The following is a 22,069-nucleotide window of genomic DNA, read 5'->3' on the forward strand; positions in this document are numbered from 1 at the left end:
GGAAATCAAGATATTAGTTTGAGGTATGTTAAACGTAAGATACCTACTACATATCCAAGGGAAAGAGATGAGTAGGCAGTTCATTTTTTAATTCAGGTGCTTAGGTGACAGGCCAGGCCTGGAGATATAAACTTGAGAGTCATCAGAATATAGATGGTTTTTCAAAACTACAACTCCTGAATGAGATCACCAGGGAGTGGAGATGGAGACCAACAATGCCTTGGGGCACTCAAATATTTATGGTTCAGAAGAGAAAGAAAATCAACCAAGCAAAAGTTCTCTACTGTGTCCTAGAAACCAAGAGAAGAAAGTATTTCAAGGAGTAGGGAATACTTACATCAAATGCTGTTGGAAGAATTAAAAAAAGGAGATGTGAGAACGATTAGCTTTGACAATACAGAGTTGGTAACTTTGGCAAACACCTTTGCAGTAGGGGGAAAAGCATGAATACCTAATTATAAGGGGTTCAAAAGAGAGTCCAAGATGAGAAAGGGCCAGGCACAGTGGCTCACACTTGTAATCCCAGCAGTTTGGGAGGCCAAGGTGGGAGGATTGCTTGAGGCCAGGAGTTCAAGACTAGTCTGGCAACATTGTAAGATCTTGTCTTTACAAAATATAAAGAAAATTAGCTGAGCATGATGGTGAGTGCTTGTAGTCCCAGCTATTTAGGAGGCTGAGGTGGGAGAATCACTTATGACCTGGCATTCAAGGCTGTAGGAAGCTGTGATTGTGCCACTGCATTACAGCTTGGGTGACAGAGTGAGACCCTGTCTCTTTAAAAAAATGTTTTAAAAGTAAATAGAGTATAGAGAATAGAAAATTCTTCTGAGGAACACTGCATGAAGAGGAGCAGAGAAATAGAAGGCAGCTTGAGAAATGGGATTAAGGGAAAGTTTTATTTAAGATGGAAGATGTGTTTAGGTGCTGACAGAAATGATCCAGTACATTAAAAAAGATGATTAGTAACAAATACTCATATGTACCCCATAGATATGTAAAAATATTATGTGTCAATAAAAAATAATAAAAGTGATTAACATTAGAAGAGAGGGGAAATAAAGCCGGGCAAAGTTCATGAAAAGGTGAGAGGAAAAGGGATCTAGGACAAAGGCTGGCCATAGACAGAAGTAGGATAATTCATCCATGTGATAGAGGGGGACACAAAGGATATGGCAGTACAGATGCAGACGGTAGATGCTGTGGTGGAAAAATAGAAAGTTTTTTCTTGATTTCTTGATGAAATAGAAAACAAGGTCAACAAATAGGAGTAAGAAGAGGGGAGTAAGCACTGGAAGTCTGAAGAAAAAGGAGTTATACAATGGTCATCTTGGAGTGTACTAGGGAACCACTTGGGGTTGGTGGTTTAAATGTAAAGTTTACTTAAATTTAAATTTAAAGTTTACTTAAATTTAAAGTAAACTAGTCAATATGGTTGTGTTAATTTCTTTTACCATGTTCTAGTGCCCAGTGGAGGCCCAGCATAGGCAAAAGGCTGGATTTAACAAGTTTGTGGGGTTTTGCCACGTGAGTATGACTGAGGGAGAGCATGAGGTACTAAAGATGCAATTATAATAATGAATCACAGGTGGAATCCAGCCCAGGTAAGGAGAGAAGACAAGACAGTGAAAAGAATAGTGAAAAAAATGATAGACTAGCAATCTTCATGAAGATGAAAGAATGTTGGATTGAGGGTACTAAGAGAAGGTGCTTGAAATTGGGATTCCAGAGGTCACTTTCAGTTACCATTATTGTCAAAGTCTTCGAGTTTAAGATATAATCTAAAAGTTTAAAAAACATCTTATTTTTTCTTTCTTTCTCAATCCATGTCCCAAACTATCAGCAAGTTCTGTGAGCTCTATTTTTAAAACATATCCCAAAGTATCAACTTTACCCACTATCATCCTCCTTCAAGCCTTCATCATCATTTCTCTTCTGGGCTAGTTTCCTCACATCCACTTTTGGTCCATTATAGTCTATCCTACAAATATTAGCCAGAGTATCTTTAAACATAAATGAGGTCACATCACTTCCCTTTGAAAACTCTCCCATGTTTTCTCATCTTACTTAGGAGAGAATCAAAAGTCCTTTATAACCTCATGTATCTGGCTCTTGTTACCTCTCTTAGTTCATCTACTGCTGTCCCCCTTATGTACTGTTGCTTCGTCATAATGGCCTTCTTGTTTTTTCTTTTATATATATATGTATATATATATATTTTAGAATATTACAGGGGTACAAATATTTATGTTACATATATTGCCTTTGCCCCGCCCAAGTCAGAGCTACAGGCATGTCCATCCCCCAGACAGTATGCACCATATCCATTAGGTGTGAATATACCCATCCCCACCTCCCCTGCCACCCGACAAATATTACTACTACATGTGCACATAAGTGTTGATAAATTAATACTAATTTGATGGTGAGTACACGTGGTGCTTGTTTTTCCATAACTGTGATACTTCACTTAGTAGAATGGGCTCCAGTTCTATCTAGGATAAACCAAGAGGTGCTAGATCACCATTGTTTTTTGTGGCTAAGTAGAACTCCATGGCATACATATACCACATTTTGTTAATCCATTCATGTATTGATGGGCACTTGGGTTGTTTCCACATCTTTGCGACTGTGAATTGTGCTGCTATAAACATTCAAGTGCAGATGTCTTTTTTATAGAATGTCTTTTTTTCCTTTGGGTACATGCCCAGTAATGGGATTACTGGATCAAATGGTAGTTCTACTTGTAACTCTTTGAGGTATCTCCATATTGCTTTCCACAGAGGTTGTACTAGTTTGCAGTCCCTGCAGCAGTGTATGAGTGTTTCTATCTCTCTGCATCCATGCCAACATTTATTGTTTTGGAACTTTTTGATAAAGGCTTCTTGCTTTTTCTTAAGCCCACCAAAGCATCTTTTCATTTTAGGGATTTTGAACTTGTCCTCTCTGATATATTCTTCTTCCAGATATTCTCAGAGATACTCTTCTTACTTCTCTAGCTTCCTGTTCAAACATCATCTCCTCAGAGAGGCCCTCCCTTATCCCCTTTAAATCTCTCCTTTCTGTCCTCTTTTTCTTTCTTTAGAACACTTATCACTACCTGTCATTATATTTTTGTTTATTTTTGTCTCCCCTCTATAAGGTAAACTCCATAAGGGCAAAGACTTTATCTGTGGTTCAATGTTCAGAACACAGCACATAGTAGATCTCAATAAACATTTGTTGAATAAAGGAATGAATGACTCAAAAAATACACATTGATTTATTTCTTGGTTAGGAAAATTTCAAAGATTAAAACTTAACTTTTCTGAGTTTCTGATTTTCTAAAAGAAAACGATTATGAGAAAATTCAATCCATTAATTCTGTTATTAGAATTAAAAAACACACATAAGATTAGCTCTGAGATATAATATGCATAAACAGTTACCTGATCTTTGAGAAATTTTCTGATGTTTCGATGGGCTCGGGAACATTCTGTTAATAAGCTGAGAACTGGTGTTAGACCCTCTCTATAGCTGCTTCCCTGTAAAGAAAACCATGCGTGATACATTAGTTTAATTTCTAAAAGTATTACTTTCCTCCACATAACTGAGCATATTAATACCTTTTTTCAGAGGATGAGGTATGTTACCAAAGCTTATAGAGTATTTTAAAAATTATTTCCCCACCAATATTTCCATTTTATCAGTTATCTTCACGCTTATTGATGCTTATTTTTGTCTTTCTTGGGACTTTTCTACATTTGCTAAGATTCCCACTGACTTAGCCAATGGGCTTAAATGAGGCAAAGATTTGGTGAGCCATGTATACTACCTTTAATATAGTTACCTGACAAAGTGGCTGACAGACCAGAGAAAATAAACAGCTTACAACAAATGGAAAATTGAAAATACTTTTTGGGGGGAGATGTTTTTTAGGTATTATGAAAAGTATCAAGTTTTGGGGGAGATAATTTTTACTTCTAGGACTTCAAAATACCTACATCGAACAGTAATTAATTTTCCCTTTACTATCAGGCACTAGTCACAATTTTGGTGTTGCATGGACACAATTTTCAGCATTAAACAATTAATTCACCAGGTTTTAGTAATTTATCATATATTATAATAAAATGCTTCCCAAAGTATAATTATGCAACATGTCAGCTGTAAAAAAAGGCTTAGATTTAAAAATCATGCTCAGTGGTGTGTCATTGTATATATGGCACATTTACATTCTTTGAAAGCATCTTCCCAAGCCTACCATTTTATCAGCCTTACCTTGTCTATTCTCTTCTCCATAAAATTGAGTAAAACTTGAATGGCCTCCATATTCATACCATTGTATACCATGGTATTGTTTTTCAAAACTGTTTCTTTTTCAGCTGTTTTATCACTGGGCAGTTCATCTAGAGTCGTCGCCTCTTGGGCTGTTTCTTCATGGGTTAATGGACAAATTAGAACATCCAAACAAGAGACTGGAACATTGCTTAAAAGGTTGACTGCATTGCTGAAAAGCAATTTAAAGATACAATATTTTAATTTGATTGAATAGTACTTTAAAATGCAAACATAATAAGAAGTTCAGAAGTGACTTTTAGGAGTCAATTAAAATTTTTCTTTTTCAAAATGAGCCATTAATATTACTTGGTACTTCCTAAGAGACAATAAAGAATTGCTTCAAGTAACACATATGACAAATTATAAAAAACAGATGTTAAATGGACAGACATAATCACATGATGTCATGTCACTTTCTGAAATGCTAAAATAGGAATTAATAAGCTTTAATGCTAGCTCTTTAATTTTATTATGTCAACAACGTTAGCTTTGCATTTTTTCCCTTGGGGTCTTAAATCCTTTTGTGGATCCACTGGTGTTTTATTATTCCTTAGATTACAACATAAAGCATTTGAGAAGCACTGCATATAAGCAGCTTATCACAGAGGCAACAACATTAAAAACCAAATATTGTAGGATTAAGTTTTACTTTTTCTAGATGTAGAAAATATAATTTTGAATCATCCCATTTTTTGTAAGACATTTGCAGGAAAAGGGAAATGGAGCCTCTCTCTCTCTCTCTCTCTCTCATTAAATCTTTTAAAATGAAGTCAACATAGCTATTTCTAATCTCTATCTCTTAGGCCTTTCTACTATATATTAATGAACACATAAGCCTGGGATGCACACCAGTAGGGGGAACCCAAACCTTGTATTTTTGGCATTCCCTAAAAACCTTGTTCTGTTGTTCAATGTACAAAAGATTAAAATGACACTAACAATTTAAAAATTAGACATGTTCTCAATGAAAATATTTTCCTCCATGCATTATTTCATATTCTTGCATCTAAAAGAAGAGGTAGTGTTCTATGCTAACTGGATCTCATACGCTTGTGCCTCAGAACTTCCTGATAAACAACAATGGAAAGACAGGCATTACATTTCCTAGTGACAGAGAAGCAAATCTAAAAATAACCACATCCTAACTAAAAATAAACTCTTGCAAATGCAATTTAAAAGTCTAACCACTTGGAAACCAAATTCAGGGCTTAATCCATCTAATGCTATCTTAATTTAGGCCACAGTAATTCCTTTTAATTTAGATTATAGTGACACCCTAAAAAACAAAGCAAAAGAAACAGAAAAACAAAAAATAAAATACAAAGATTTTTCTCTCCTTTACCCTGAAGTGTGGCTCCATTTGCCGAAGAATGAATATTTCCTGTCTTTCTTTTTATATTATTGAAAAATAAAAATTGGTAAGAATCAATTTAAAAGTTAGACAATGAAGAATAATGAGTGGTAATATATAGGGCATCAAAAAAATATGTACCAAGAGCAAATAATAACAAGTTTTATGAATAAATAGTTCCTAGTAAAATAAAAGTTATTTGGTTGTCTTCACTAAAACAAGGTAACTACTGTTAAACCAACTCTCAAAAGTGGCTGAAATACAATGCTTTTCTGACAAATTTTCTGTTTAAAATTTTTGCAAACATCTATAGCTTCTTATCTGTAGTTCAAAATGTTTCGCTTCTGACTTACCCATTTGGAAATTGTTAAATACCATAGTTTCATTAGGGATAAAAGAGGAGAAAAAAAGAGAATTACTTTCTAAAACTGTATAAGCCATTCTAAAATGTTAGAATTTTTTCCTAAACATAAGACAATAGGTTCAGAAGTCCATCAATAGTATGATTCTCTGAATCTACCACAGAGACAAGACTGAAAAGTGTAAGATTGGTCATTTCATTACAAAGGAATGTTTCCCCTTCAGTTTCCAGGAATTCAGTAAATTTAAGAAACTAAATGCAGAGTTTGATTTAACAAATATTTGGAGGTTTTAGGCTTTTCAAGAAAAGTTCCCATTTTCTCATTTCTTATTAAACAACTGGGCTTCCAAACAACTACAAAATTAATTTTCTGGCTCACTGTGTTTGAACTATTCTTTTTAAGTAAGGAAGGCCAGCTTTTTGAGCTCTGTCACTTCTCTGACAGTTTTATTTGTGGTTGAAGAGTGTATGAAATTCTCCAGCTACCAGGAAGTCAGTGACTATGCACAGATCTGCACAATGGTGTTTGCATTCCTACTCCAGGGGGTAGAAATACTGTGTATATTACTCTCCCCTTTTCAGCTTCCTAGAGATCATTAATCACTGGGACATGACATCCTCCCACTCATGCTCCCAGCCCCCTCCTGATATGAAGATTCAAAAGGAAGGCCTACTTAGAACTCCTTTAATGCCCTGATTAAAGCCTTGTTAGCTGTATGAGAGGGAAGGCAATCTTAAATATAGTCCTCTATCAACTGCTGGACTAAACATAATTTAGTATCAAATGACACTGACAAGCATCTACATGGCATATGTAGATCTATAGCCATTAACAAATCTTCCTAGTCAAATGTGTCTTCTTTATTTTTGGAGCTCACGTATCTTTTTTCAAGGCTAGAAAGTCTATTTAAATGAACCTTAATCTCTAAAAGATTTTCCTTCTGCCTGTAGTCCTAGCTACTCAGGAGGCTGTATATTTTTTAAAATATATTTTATTTTGTCCTAAGAGCACTTAATATAAATTCTATCCCCTTAGCAAATTTTAAGTATACAATATAGTATTGCTAACTGTAGGGCTCTATGTTGATCTTGTATCCTTTGACTAACACCTCCCCAATTGCCCCTCCCTCTAGCTCCAGATAATTACTCTTCTACTATCTGGTTCTATGGGATTCAATATTTTACATTCTTAATGGCCAGGCATGGTGGCTCATGCCTGTAATCCTAGCACTTCAAGAGGCCAAAGAGGATTGCTTAAGACCAGGAGGTAGAGACCACCCTGGGCAACATAGTGAAACCCTATCTCTACAAAAAATAAAAAAATTAGCTGGGCATAGTGGTGTGTGCCTGTAGTCCTAGCTACTCAGGAGGCTGAGGCAGGAGGACCACTTTAGCCTAGGAGTTTGAGACTACAGTGAGCTATAATTGTGCCACTGCACCCCAGCTTGGGCAAAAGAGTGAAATCCCATTAATAAAAAAAAAAGAGAGAGAAAGAAAAAAGATTCCTCATAAAAGTGGGATCATGCACTATTTTACCGTGTTTCCCTGAAAATAAGACCTACCCATAAAATAAGCCCTAGCAGGATTTCTAAGCATTTGCACAATATAAGCCCTACCCGGAAAATAAGACCTAGTGATGGGCGTGGCTATGCAGCGTATCTGCACAACCCATCCATTTCGTCTTTGAGTGGTAAAGACTACGAGCAGCCCTTCTCGTATGCCCCAAGAGAGCTCTATTGCTCGGCAGGAGAGATTGGGGCCAATGGTTTTAAAGGAAATAGAGTCGCATGAAATTCAGGATGGAATTGGGGTTTGGAGAGTTATGGTGATGTTCCAGAAGACGACGACTTAACTATATTTGAATAAATGTAGATTGTTGTACTTAAAAAAAATAACATGTCCCCTGAAAATAAGCCCTAGGGTGTCTTCTTGAGGAAAAATAAATATAAGACCCTGTCTTATTTTTGGGGAAACATGGTATCTCTCTGTGTCTATTTTACTTATCATAATGTCTTTCAGATCCATCCATGCTGTAACAAAATCCAAGTGGCAGGATTTCCTTCTTTTTAAAGGATGAATAGTATTCCATTCTGTGTGTCTGTGTATGTACCATATTTTCTTTATCCATTCAATCACTGACATTTAGGTGGCTTCTATATCTTGGCTATTATGAATAGTGCTGTAATGAATATGGGAGTGCAGATATCTCTTCAAGATAGTGATTTTATTTCTTTTGGATATATATATCCAGAAGTAGGACTGCAGGATCAAATGGTAATTCTATTTTTTATTTTAAAGAACGCTCCCTACTGTTTTCCATAAAGGGTGAATTAATTTACATTCCCATCAGCAGTATACAAAGGTTCCCTTTCTCCACATCCTTACCAACTCTTATGTTTTTTTAATAACAGCCATTCTAACATGTGTAAAGTGATATCTTTTGTTTTTTTGAGACAGAGTCTTGTTCTATCACCTGGGCTAGAGTGCCATGGCATCAGCCTAGCTCAGAGCAACCTCAAACTTCTGGGCCGAAGTGATCCTCCTGCCTCAGACTCCTGAGTAGGTGGGACTACAGGCCTGCACCACCATGCCCAGCTAATTTTTTCTATTTTTGGTAGAGACAGGGGTTTCACTCTTCCTCAGGCTGGTCTCGAACTCCTGACCTCAAGTGATCCTCCCACTTTGGCCTCCCAGAGTGCTAGGATTATAGATGTGAGCCACTGTGCCCGGCTTGAAGTGACATTTTATTGTGGCTTTGATTTATATTTCTCTAATGATTAGTGAATTTGAATACCTTTGTATACACCTTTTGTCTACCTGTATGTCTTCACTGGAGAAATGTCTATTTAGGTCCTTTGCCCATTTTTTAATCAGTTAAATTATTATTATTTTTTTTACTCTATTAACTCTATTAAGAGTTCCTTACACATTTTGGATATTAATTCCTTACCAGATATGTGGTTTGCAAGTATTTTCTCCCATTCCATGGGTTACCTTTTCATTTTATTGACTGTCTCCTTTGCTGTGCAGAAGTTTTTTAGTTTGATGTAATCCCACTTGTCTACTTTTGTTTTTGTTGCTTGTGCTTTTGGCATCATACCTAAGAAATCAGTGCCAGGACTAACATCTATAAGCTTTTTCTGAGTTTTCTTCTAAAAGTTCTATTGTTTCAGGTTTTACATTCAAGTCTTTAATCCATTTTGAGTTGATTTTTATATATGACATGAGATAAGGGTTCAATTTCATTCTTTTACATGTGGAAATCCAGTTTCCCAACACCATTTACTTCAGAGACTATTCTTTCCCCCTTGTGTATTCTTGGCACCCTTATTGAAGACTAGTTGAGTGTATATACATGGGCTTATTTCTGGGCTCTCTATTCTGTCCCATTGGTCTATATATCTGTTTTTATGCTAGTACCATGCTGTTTTGATTATTAGAGCTTTCTAGTATATTATGAAACCAGGCGGTATGATACTTCTAGCTTTGTTCTTCTTGCTCAAAATTGCTTTGGCTATTCAAGGTCTTCTGTGGTCCCCCTCCCACCCTGAAAGAAAGGAAGCAAGGGAGGAAGGAAGGGGAGGGAGCGAGGGAGGAAGGGATGGAAGGAGATTTTTTGAGGTAATGGAAAAGTTCACAGCCTTGATTATGGTGATGTCTCACAGGTGTATACTTAAAATTCCAAATTCATCAAGTTGCATAGATTAACTATGTACAGCTTTTTGTAGATCAATCATTCCTAATGGTGCTAGAATATTAATCTATCAGCAGATTTATATTATTATGATATCAAAAAGAGAATAATATTAAACCTGAAACTATCTGAAATGACTCAGGTAATGAAAAAAAAGATCTCCAAAAGATTTTCAGATATAAATAAATACTGAAGTTTAATTTTATCTAATTCAACCCAGTAATTATTTATTAATTACTTGTGCCAGGCACTGTTTCAGGCAAGTATTGTAAATAAAACAGAGAAAATCTCTGCCCTCAGGGAACTTATTTTCTAGCATGGGGAGAATAGTCAATAAAAAGTAAATAATAATAATAATAATATGCTGGTAAGTGTTCTGGGAGGAAAAACCCAGGAAGGTAAGACAGGACGTATGGGTTATAATTTTAAATAGGATGGTTAGGGCAGGCCTTATTGAGATAAGCCTTTTAAACAATGACTTAAAGGGATTAGGGAGTAAATGATGTGAATACCTGAGGAAAGAGCATTTCAGCAAAAAGAAGAACAAATGCTCTAGGGCAGGAGCAGTGGCATGTTTGAAGGACAGCAAAAAAGTTAGTGTGGCTGACCACCATACACAAGAGGAGTAGGATATGAAATCAGACAGATAATGGGGGTGGGGCAGATTGGTCTGGTAGGCTATTATAACTTTAGTTTTTATGCTAAGTGGAAATGGGGAACCATCCATTGTAGGATTCTGCATAGTGATATACTCAAACTTAGTTAAAAGGGTCACTGTAGCCACTGCATTGAGAACAGTCAGTAGGATATCAAAGTTTGTAAAGGAGAACAGTTTGGATATTGCTGCGATAATTCAGGTGAGTGAACAGGCTGAAGTGTTTCACTAGATACATTTGGAAGATTCTGACAGGCTGGTGTGGAGTGTGAGAGGATCCAAAGGTCTAGCCTTTAGTATCTGCAATGCTGGAGTTGCCATAAATTGAAATGGGAATTCTGTAGGAGAAGCAGCTTTTAGGGGAAGGTTAAGAGTTTAATTTTGGATATGTTAAGTTTGGGATGTCTACTAGACCTCCCAGTGGAGATGTTAATAGGAAATTAGCTATATGAGTCTGGAGTTCAGGAAGGAACATCTGGATTAGAGATAAAAACTGAGAAGTCATCGGCATGAAGATGGTGTTTAAAAAGAAAAAACTGGATGAGATCAGTAAAGGAGTATGGATTGACTGGTTGGCAGTGTTTGGCTGACAGTGTTTGGCTCTTTTCTTTTGAAAAATAACATTTTTGTTTTTAAAAAGAGGGGGAAAAAGGAATAGGGATTGAAAGACTACGAAGGCTGAACATGGAGCACTCTTTATCATCCAGAATTCAGAAGCTGAGGAAGCATAGGAAGAACTAGTGAGGTGAAAGAAAAATCAAGACAGTGTGGTGTTCCAAAAATGATGCTATGTCAAATGATGCTGAAAAATCAAATAAGGTGGTAATTGAGAAATGTCCACTGGATTTAACAAATGGAAATCATTAGTGACCTTAACAATAGTCATACTAGTGAACTAGTGAGGCTAAAGCCTTAAGTGGACTGGATTCAAGAGAACAGTAGAGGAATCAGATAGTCAACACTTAAAGGAGTTTTGCTGCAAAGGGCAAGAAGACTAGAGCAGCAACAGGTGGGAAAGTGTCAAGAAAACTTTATGGATGGAAAGACTCCTGGAATGCTGCTCTCAGTGAAATATCTTCTTAATCCATAGTGACCTGGTCATTGTTCTCTAAATGTGCTATAGACATATTCTCATTTCTGAGAGAATATGCATGTATGCATATGTATTTGTGCATGTTTTTTCCTGTCTAGAATGTTTTCATTCTTTAAGACAAGCTCACTTCACTCATTCAACAATAGTCACTATGCCCTGTGCTAGGTGTCAGGTATACGAAAAGAAACAAAATATACTCCTTTTCCTAAGGGAAGGCAGAATAACATAATTTGTAAGGCACTGGGTTTGAATTCAGGCTGCCTTATTAAAGTGTGCTTCAGGAAAATTATATGATCTCCTGAGGGCCTGTCCTAGCTCTAAAATAAAGTGAAATAAACTTACTCACCAGGTTGATGTAATTATTAAATAAAAAAAGGTATGCAAAGCACTTTGCCTGGCACATTGTAAATGGCAACTATTAAAGAATTTTTGAACAGTAGACATATGCTACTATAGGAGGGAACAGCAAAAACATGGAAGAATGAGAGATTATGGTACCTGTGGGGAACTGAAAACAGGTCCCTAAATCTAAAGCAAAGAGTAAGGTCTCTGAAGGAGGAACCTTAATAGGTAATAAGACCAGAAAGGTCTATGTATGTGTGTATGGAACGGAATGAGGGCCATTATAAAGAGTCTTGTATGTTGTGGTGTGATAGCCTACTGATGACCTTAAGCAAGAGTTGTGTCGGCCAAGGAGTAGATACAGAAGCCTGATTACGCTGGGGTGAAGAATGAATGAGGAGTAATGCCATGGAAACAATAACTATTAATACAAAGCAGTAAGTCTGCAAAATGAGGTACATGCAACCCTGGAGGTACATAAGGTGATCCACTAGGTACAGGAAGAAAACAGAAGTTCTATTTGTTTTTATAAAAAATCTGAAAGGAGGGGCCGGGCGTGGTGGCTCACGCCTGCAATCCTAGCACTCTGGGAGGCCGAGGCGGGCGGATTGCTCCACGTCAGGAGTTCGAAACCAGCCTGAGCAAGAGCGAGACCCCGTCTCTACTATAAAGAGAAAGAAATTAATTGGCCAACTAATATATAGAGAAAAAATTAGCCGGGCATGGTGGTGCATGCCTGTAGTCCCAGCTACTGGGGAGGCTAAGGCAGTAGGATCGCTTGAGCCCAGGAGTTTGAGGTTGCTGTGAGCTAGGCTGATGCCACGGCACTCACTCTAGCCTGGGCAACAAAGCGAGACTCTGTCTCAAAAAAAAAAAAAAAAAAAAAAAAAATCTGAAAGGAAATTAAGCTTTACTAATATTTTATAAATGAACTGACACCAGTACCCAAACCTGAACCATATATCAGATGCTCCTCATGTCACAAACATATGCAAAGTATCTGGAGGAAGAGGTGAAATTCCATGTCATGGAAGGGGTAGCAATGATGTCCTTCCTTCTTGGTCCACTTGCTTTCTTCATTTGTCATATTAAAACTTACATATGCCCAGTTAAGTGGGTTTATATATTTTATCCAGTTTTAACTAAACTAATTCTTATAATATGGACAAACAGTTTTACAGAATTTCTACGAAGACACTGAAACTGAAGATAATATTTAAAATAGTAGCAGAAGCAAAGGCCAGGAAAATGGCAGAGCCTTTTATTTGCCATATCATAAGTAAAAATAAGGACAATCCGGCCGGGCGCGGTGGCTCACGCTTGTAATCCTAGCACTCTGGGAGGCCGAGGCGGGCGGATTGCTCAAGGTCAGGAGTTCAAAACCAGCCTGAGCGAGACCCCGTCTCTACTATAAAAATAGAAAGAAATCAATTGGCCAACTAATATATATATATAAAAAATTAGCCGGGCATGGTGGCTCGTGCCTGTAGTCCCAGCAACTCGGGAAGCTGAGGCAGTAGGATTGCTTGAGCCCAGGAGTTTGAGGTTGCTGTGAGCTAGGCTGACGCCACGGCACTCACACTAGCCTAGGCAAGAAAGCGAGACTCTGTCTCAAAAAAAAAAAAAAAAAAAAAAAAAAGGACAATCCAACCATATCTAACAAGAAGTTAGTTTTAAAAAAAATTAGAAATTATCTGAAACATGAATTTACAACTACTATGATACTGATGAGTCTTGCCTTAAGTATACAATGTGCCCTGAGATATTAGCTAATGATAGTTCAAAGCTATTACCATTAGCAAGATACTTAAATACTAAGTGTGCAAAACATAAAGAAAAGCATCTATTTGAGAATTAAAAAGTTTGTGGCAGGTTAATTTTCAAAATCTATTTTAACATATTAATTTTTTATTTTGGCATATTATAACATATTAATCTTTATATTATCCTTTTTATTTATTTTTGTTATAATTTCATGATCTTTATAAATCAATTTAGCAATATATGTATATACTTTATAGTAAATAAATATATTAGAGGGTGTATTCAAAATTTTTATTGATTAGAAATGCGATCAAAATGTTTGGAGACCAATAGTACAGAAAACACTGTTAAATAACTTAACTGTGAAGGGAAGGAAAGAAACAGCATCAATAGCTCCAAGGGGATAAAGATTTGATGAAAGAGTTTTTTCCCCTTCCAAATGGGCTGGATCTCAGCATGTCACATTTTGAAGAAATAAAGCCCACAAAAGAGACTGTAGATCTAGAAGAGGAATTAAATGCCAGAACAAGGCCTTAAGAGGCAGAATAAAAAGGTGTGAGAATTAGTTGTGTATAGGAAGAAAGCCACTTAATTTTTGGAGACTGGCAAAAATAGGAAAGAATAAACTTATAGGTAGGGTTGGGGGATTAAGGGTTTGAAAAGATTCTGCCTGATAGTTTCAAATTACCTTCTTAAGTGGTTGGCAAGGTCATCTATCTATCCATCCCTCTACCCAATTTTTATTGAGAACCTACTATATATGACTGCTTTAGGTGTTTTTAAGCTTACAATTTAGTGAGGGAGCAAAACAGTGAACAAGTAGAAAAATAAGAGTATTTCAGTTAGTAAAAAGTACCATGACAAAATAAAGCAGGTGATAAGATAGACAAGGTGTGTGTGTGTGTGTGTGTGTGTGTGTGAGCGAGAGAGAGAGAGATAGAGAGACAGACAGACAGACAGACAGACTCTTAATCTAAATTGGGCAGTCAGGGAAGGCCTAACTGAAGAGGTAACATTTGAGCGGAGTTCTGAGTGAAAAGAAGTACGCAGCCTCTTAAAGATCTGGTAAAAGCATTCCAGGTAGTAGACAGAGCAAGTACAAAGGCCCTAATAAGCAGTCTATGTCTAAGGAAGAGAAAAAAGAGCAGAGTAGTTTGAATACAGAGTCATCTGGATTGTGGAAAGGAGGCAGGGGGAGGGAGAGGGTCAGTGCCATGCAAATGTTTTGCTTGATAATAGAAAGACAGATGTTGTCAGCGGCAGAGGATTCCCAAGGGTAAGGCCAATGCCTCAGATTCAATTCCGTGGATTTATCCAATACAACACAATGAGAGATGTTTTTCCTCATTCAAGAAATCTATGTTACTGGCATACTGCCATGATGAGAACATACTGCCAAATTTATTAGGCAGAGACTGCCTGACACTTTAGCATGATATTCTCCCTTGAAGCCTTGGGGAGAGGGTTGACACTTAATCCAAATGTCAGGCTTCAATGGCCATGCTAAGAAGTATGTGAAGGCCTTTAGCTCTCCCATAATCTCACTATCCCCCCTCCATGTTGCCAAGCCACCCAAAATATCTATACTGGCTAAGTAAAAAACATGTCATCAGCAGAGGATGGGGTAGGTGGGTGGGAAGGGGAGGCCTGTAGAGAATTGCAAAGGTTTAGAAGAATCATATATAGAGGATGAAAGAGGAAACAGACCAGGAGAAGCAGATTTCCCACGTGAGACTGAAGATCATAAATAAATACACAGCGACAAAAACAAGTTTTCTCTTAATCCTTAAAACAGAAAGGAGCCATGAGAAGATTTAAAGCAGATATGTGCTTTTTGAAAAACAACTTTGTGTGCAGTGCAGAAGATGGACCCATCTGTCAGGCTAGGTAAAACTCTTCCACAGGGCTCAGCAGCCTCAGGACAGCAGGGGAGAAAGAAGGTGGTCTGAAAGATCTGGGGTTGGGTGCTTTAAGACTTGAAGGACATGGTAACAAAGTAGAGAGAGGTTGAAATGATGAACCAATGTTTTAGCGTATAGAGGGAAGAAAGTAAACCTATAAGGTGCTTACAGACAGGAGAAAAAAGAATCATCAGGGGACTAGAAGTCTGGGAGAATAGGTACAGTATGAGTGATGAAGACTTTCCTCATCATGCTAGATCACAGTGAGCTTGCCCTTTTCTATTAGCAATTATTATCTGAATAATTAATTCATTGTGAAACTACTCAAAAACTAGATTGTGAGATCCTTCTATTCTTGTCTTGAATTGTTATTTAGCTTTTCATAATATTTATATCTTGTCTGCCCATTTCTATGTTCCTCCAGGGTATGTACTGTGAAGTCCTTAAAGCACCTAGAACAGGCCGGGCGCGGTGTTTCACGCCTGTAATCCTAGCACTCAGGGAGGCTGAGGCAGGTGGATTGCTCAATGTCAGGAGTTCAAAACCAGCCTGAGCAAGACCCTGTCTCTACTATAAATGGAAAGAAATTAACTGACCAACTAAAAAAATATATATAGAAAAAATTAGCCAGGCATGGTGGCGCATGCCTGTAGTCCCAGCTACTGAGGAGGCTGAGGCAATAGAATGGCTTGAGCCCAGGAGATTGAGGTTGCTGTGAGCTAGGCTGATGCCACAGCACTCACTCTAGCCTAGGCAACAAAGTAAGACTGTCTCAAAATAATAATAATTAAAGAAAAAAGCACCTAGAACAGTACTCAGCTATAGTTCAGAAAATATGTATTCACATACATATTTACAAATATGTAAATATGTATATGATTAGATAACTATTATTTACTAGTTACTAGATAACTATTATTTACAGAGAATCAGTTTAAAGAGCTAAGAGCCTTAATGATAACAACAAAACAAAATAATACCTCCTATCTACTCGATCTCTTTAAAGTAAACTCTTCTTTTTCTGTACACCTATATAAGCTTGTTCATGTCTTATATAGCATTCATCAAAACAACTACACTTTTTTTACTTGCAAGTTTGTCTTACCTACTGATTAGTGAGCTCTGAAGAACATATAGAGACTACACAATATTTATCTTTGTTGCCCTTAAGATTAACATAGTACCTAACACATAGTAAGAGCTCGATTAATAAATAGAAGTAAAATCATACAATTTTCAAACATTTATTAAGTCTGCCATGTGTGATTAGAAGACTTAATATTGTTAAAATGTCAATACTATCCAAAGCGTTCTCAAGATTCAATACAATCCCTACCAACATCTCACTGACATTCTTTGTAGAAATAGAAAAACCCATCCCCTAAAATTCACACAGAATCTCAAGGGGCCCCAAACAGCCAAAGCAATCTTGAAAAAGAAAAACAAAGCTGAAGGACTCATACTTCCTGATTTCAAAATTTCCTATAAAACTACAGTAGTCAGACCTTTGTGTTACTGGCCTAAAGACATATAGACCAGTGTAACAGAAGAGACAGCCCAGAGATAAACCCCTACATATATGGTCAAATGATTTTTGACAGGGGTGTCAAGACCATTCAATGGAGAAAGACACAGTGTTTTCAACAAATGGTACTGGGGAAACTGGATATCCACACACAAAAGAATAAACCTAGACATTTACCTAACACCATATACAAAATTAACCCCAAATGGATGAAAGATCTTAATTTAAGGCCTAAAACTATACAACTCTTAGAAGAAAATACAGGATAAAAGCTTCACAACACTGGATTTGGCAATGATTTCTTGGACATGACACCAAAGAAACAGGTAACAAAAGAAAAATAGACAAATTGGACTGCATGAAAATTAAAACATTTTGTACATCAAAAGACAATATCCACAGAGTAAAAAGGAAACTCACAGAATGGGAGAAAATGTTTGCAAATCACATCTGATTAGGGATTAATACTCAGAATATATAGAGAACTCCTAAAACTTAACAATGACAAAACAAACACCCTGATTCAAAAATGGACAAAGAGGCCAACAGTGGTGGCTCACTGTAATCTGAGCACTTTGGGAGGCTAAGGCGGGAGGACTGCCTGAGCCCAGAAGTTCTGAGACCAGTCTGGGCAACATAGCAAGACCTTGTCTCTGCATAAAAAATAAGAAAATTTGGCCTGGCATGGTAGTGCATGCCTATAATCCCAGCTACTTGGGAGGCTGAGGCAGGAGGATCACTTGAGTCCAAGAGTTTGAGGCAGTGAGCTATGATTGCACCACTCCACTCCAGCATGGGCAGCAAATCAAGACTATGTCTAAAAAAAAGAATAGGAAAGAGAATGGGAAAGGGAAAGGAAAGAAAAGAAAAAAAAGGGCAAAGGACTGGAATAGACACTTCTCCAGAAGAGATACAAATAGCCAATAAGCACATAAAAAGATGCTCAACAACACTGATCATTAGAGAAATGCAAATCAAAACTACGATGAGAACTTACACCCATTAGTATGGTTACTATAAACAAAAACAAAAAGTAACAAGGGTTGGCAAGGATGTGGAGAAATTGGAACCCTTGTATACAGTTGGTAGAAATGTTAAATGGTACAGCAGCTGTGGTTCCTCAAAATATTTAATATATAATTACCATAAGATCTAGCAATTCCACTTCTGGGACCCCCAAAAGCAGGGCCTAGAAGAGATGTTTGCACACTCTCTATCATAGCAGAATTATTTATAATAGCTAAAATGTGGAAGAAATCCAAGTGCCCAATGATGGATGAATGGGTAAGAAAATGTGGTATATACATACAATGGAATATTATCCAGTCTTGAAAAGGAAAGGAGGAAAATGTACCATATACAACAAAATGCATGAACCTTGAGAACACTACTGTAAGTAAAAAAAAGCCAGCCACAAAAAAACAAATCCTATAAGATTTCACTCATATTAGGTATCTAGAGTAGTCAAATCCACAGAGACAGAAATAATAGAGAATAGTGGTTACCAGGGGCTGGGAAGAGATGGAAATGGGGAGTTAGTGTACAATGGGTATAGAGCAGGGGTCCTCAAACTTTTTAAACATGTGGCCAGTTCACTGTCGCTCAGACCATTGGAGGGCTAGACTATAGTTTAAAAGACACTATGAACAAATTCCTGTGTACACTGCACATATCTTATTTTGAAGTAAAAAAACAAACGGGCAAAAACACTTGCATGTGGCCCTGCAGGCCGTAGGTTGAGGACGCCTGGTAGAGAGTCTCAGTTTTACAAAATGAAAAAAGTTATGGATGGTGGTAATGTTTGTACAATATTATACCTTTTTTGCTATATTAAAGGACATCCTAATTCTGTTCATCTTTACTGTCTGCCTGAAAGTATTTTATATACATATATATAAATTTTTGGAGACAGGGTCTCACCATTGCCAGGGCTAAAGTGCAGTGGCATCATCATAGCTCACTGCAGCTTCAAACTCCCAGTCTCAAGTAACTCCTACCTCAGCCTCCCAAGTAGCTAGGACTATAGGTGTGTGCTACCATGCCTGACTAATCTTTCTACTTTTTGTAATCACGGCATCTCATTACGTTGATCAGGCTGGTCTTAAACTCGTGGCCTTAAGCAATCCTTCTGCCTTGGTCTTCCAGTATAAATATACTAATTGCCACTGAACTGTACACTTAAAAATTGTTAAGATGGCAAATTTTATGTTAAGTGTATTTTACCACATAAAAAATCTGGAAGAAAAACACCAACTGCCATGTGTAATACATTATGTTTAGCATTGTAATAAGGTGTCATTAGATGCCAAATTGTCCCCTTTAATATGTGAGACAAAATGAATTAGGCTAAACAAAGAAACAGTAACAACAAAAAGCTTTGTCGATGCCAATGTACTCAGTAAGCAAAAGAAACTAGACTGAGAGCCTAAAATACATTAAATCAGGTCTGGTCCTCCCCTCTCCTCTCCTTACCAGCATAATCGGCCATCCCCATTTCTCCCCTTCTTTCCCAAATAAAACAAAACCACATCTACACTAAACTTTTTTGGGTTGCTTATGCAAAAGCTTATTGATTACGGACAGGAGTGCTGAAAATACTTTCAGGCAGACAGTAGAGATGAACAGAATTAGGATATTCTTTAATGTAGCAAAAAGGGTGAATCATACCAACAACCTATTTGTTACTGTAAATATAGACAAAAGTTAAGGAAATAGAACAAATAGATTTTTAAAACCATCTAAAATGTTGATTTGTGGCCGGGCGCGGTGGCTCACGCCTGTAATCCTAGCACCCTGGGAGGCAGAGGCGGGCGGATTGCTCGAGGTCAGCAGTTCGAAACCAGCCTGAGCAAGAGTGAATCCCGTCTCTACTATAAAATTAGAAAGAAATTAATTGGCCAATTAATATATATATAGAAAAAATTAGCCGGGCACGGTGGCGCATGCCTGTAGTCCCAGCTACTCGGGAGGCTGAGGCAGGAGGATTGCTTGAGCCCAGGAGTTTGAGGTTGCTGTGAGCTAGGCTAACGCCACGGCACTCACTCTAGCCTGGGCAACAAAGAGAGACTCTGTCTCAAAAAATAAATAAATAAATAAAAATAAAAAATAAAATGTTGATTTGTGAAAATGAAGGTCACAGTCTGCTGTCTTTGAGAGCTATCTCATTTTATTTCTACGTCCATGTCTTCTTGATTTCTCTGGTGGAAAAAGATGGCACTATCTTATATATCAGAATATATATATACATACACACACACACACACATATATATATATCAGAAGAAGCTGCCAGGCTTTCTTTTTTTTTACTTACTCTTCTCTTAAAGTACATTTATAGGTTCCTGATATGCATGTACCATAGAACATACCTAAAACATGTTTTAGATGAACAGAAAACAGATTTCTTTATATGATCACAGGATAAACATAGAAGTTCCTAACCAAAATAATACCAAAATCAAGGAACAACTTTTAAAAAAAGATTTTGAATGAAGTAAATATTATATCTAAAAGCCAATATGCTTATTATTATAGTAACAGAAGTAGCATGGCAGCAGCAGCAGCTCCCATTTACTGAAAGCTTGCTCAGTGCCAGAGAAGAGGGTACTTTATGAATTTCTTATTTTGGGTTTGATGACAATATATAAGTATACACTACACTTTCTAGAATTACCTATTTCATTACACTTTTCCTTAAAGCAAATAAAAGTATCCAAAATACAAAAGTAAAAAACAAACTTAGAAAATAACTTTAAAAATGGAAGGAAAGATGTTACTTTGAAATATCTTTTTTTTTTTTTATTTATGCCTTACACATAGAACTTCTTTTTAGGGTCACTACAGAGGAGCAGAATTTAGCAGATGTTACAATTCTAGTAAAGTTACTAAAATAGCCCTTTCAGGTTGGCGCAGTTTTCCCTGTATTTAAATGGATTAGCCTGGAGTCATTACCGCTGAAAATAATACTAATCACTTTAATTCTGATTAAAGGGACATGCAAGGCCATTCCAGAAGAACTGTTAAGTCAGCAGCAACCTCAATCTCCCAGGAAAGCCTTTGAGAAATACTCATAGATCTTGTCTGTGGCTCTAGGAATACTTCTTCTGATTTATAGTAAAGCTAATAGATTTTTATCAGAGCAACTTTTAAGATGAAAGCAAATTTAAAGAAAAGAGCAAATATCACAAAGGAAAATAAAAAAATCTCATTCCTTAAAAAAATTTTTTTGATTTTAAAAACCTTATATAGTTTTGCTTTCTTTTGACAAATACTGGGTGCTGTTGTTATTCAGAGAAATCCTTGGCAATGTATTTGTAACTAGTATAGCAACTCCTGTCATAAAGCTTTTTCTTTACATACTTGTATGATTATTTAACTTGTAATATCTGATTTACAAAAAGAAAAAAATCAATTTACTCCTGAGCTTATATGCCCATTTTCCTTGAGTTTTAGTGTCTAGATTTCTAGTATTTCTTGAATATGACAAAAAATTGCAGTGGGTCAATAATAAAATCTTCTCAGGATACGATTATTACAGTTAACCTGATTTTTTTAAAGATCGTTTCAAGAAAATTAAAGCATAATATATGATTTGTAGCTGAAGAAAAAAATTACACTTAGGAAAAAAAATCCATGTTTATTTGTTTATTTTCTGTGACATGTATATATTATATAGTGGTTTTTGGGGGGTTTTTGTTTTTTGAGACAGGTTTTGCTCTGCTACCCAGGCTGTAGTACAGTGGTGCAATCATACCTCACTGCAGACTCAAACTCCTAGGCTGAGGCAGGAGGACTGCCTGGGACTACAAGTGAATGCTACCACATGCAGTTAATTTTTCTATTTTTTGTAGAGATGGGGTCTTGCTATGTTGCTCAGGCTAGTCTCAAACTCCCGGCCTCAAGCAATCCTCCTGCCTCGGCCTCCCAAAATACTAGTATTACAGGGATCAGCCACCATGCCCAGTGAGTATGATAAATTTTAATAGCAGTCTATTTAATAGCTCTAACAAATAAGTCACATTTAAACTATTTTAAATATCATCTTATTTTTTATATATTTTAATACTT

The 22,069-nt window shown here is 36.8% G+C and overlaps 1 protein-coding gene across 8 annotated transcripts in view; it reads right to left on the reverse strand.

The window, feature by feature from the left end:
* Positions 1-22,069, reverse strand: part of RIC8B (RIC8 guanine nucleotide exchange factor B) — a 109,724-nt gene that overhangs the window by 40,011 nt on the left and 47,644 nt on the right. For all 8 annotated transcript variants that reach the window (XR_001156052.3, XR_001156051.3, XR_012921386.1 and 5 more), the window contains exons 5-6: positions 4,258-4,486; positions 3,426-3,521 (exon numbers count right to left, since the gene is read on the reverse strand). Coding sequence is in view for 4 of the 8 variants with exons in the window: in XM_012772773.3 (XP_012628227.1) it covers positions 3,426-3,521; positions 4,258-4,486 (325 nt within the window). In the remaining 4 variants the exon portion in view is untranslated. The remainder of the gene's footprint in view (positions 1-3,425; positions 3,522-4,257; positions 4,487-22,069) is intronic.

Source organism: Microcebus murinus, chromosome 10, assembly GCF_040939455.1.
Source record: "Microcebus murinus isolate Inina chromosome 10, M.murinus_Inina_mat1.0, whole genome shotgun sequence".
Lineage (NCBI taxonomy): Eukaryota > Metazoa > Chordata > Mammalia > Primates > Cheirogaleidae > Microcebus > Microcebus murinus.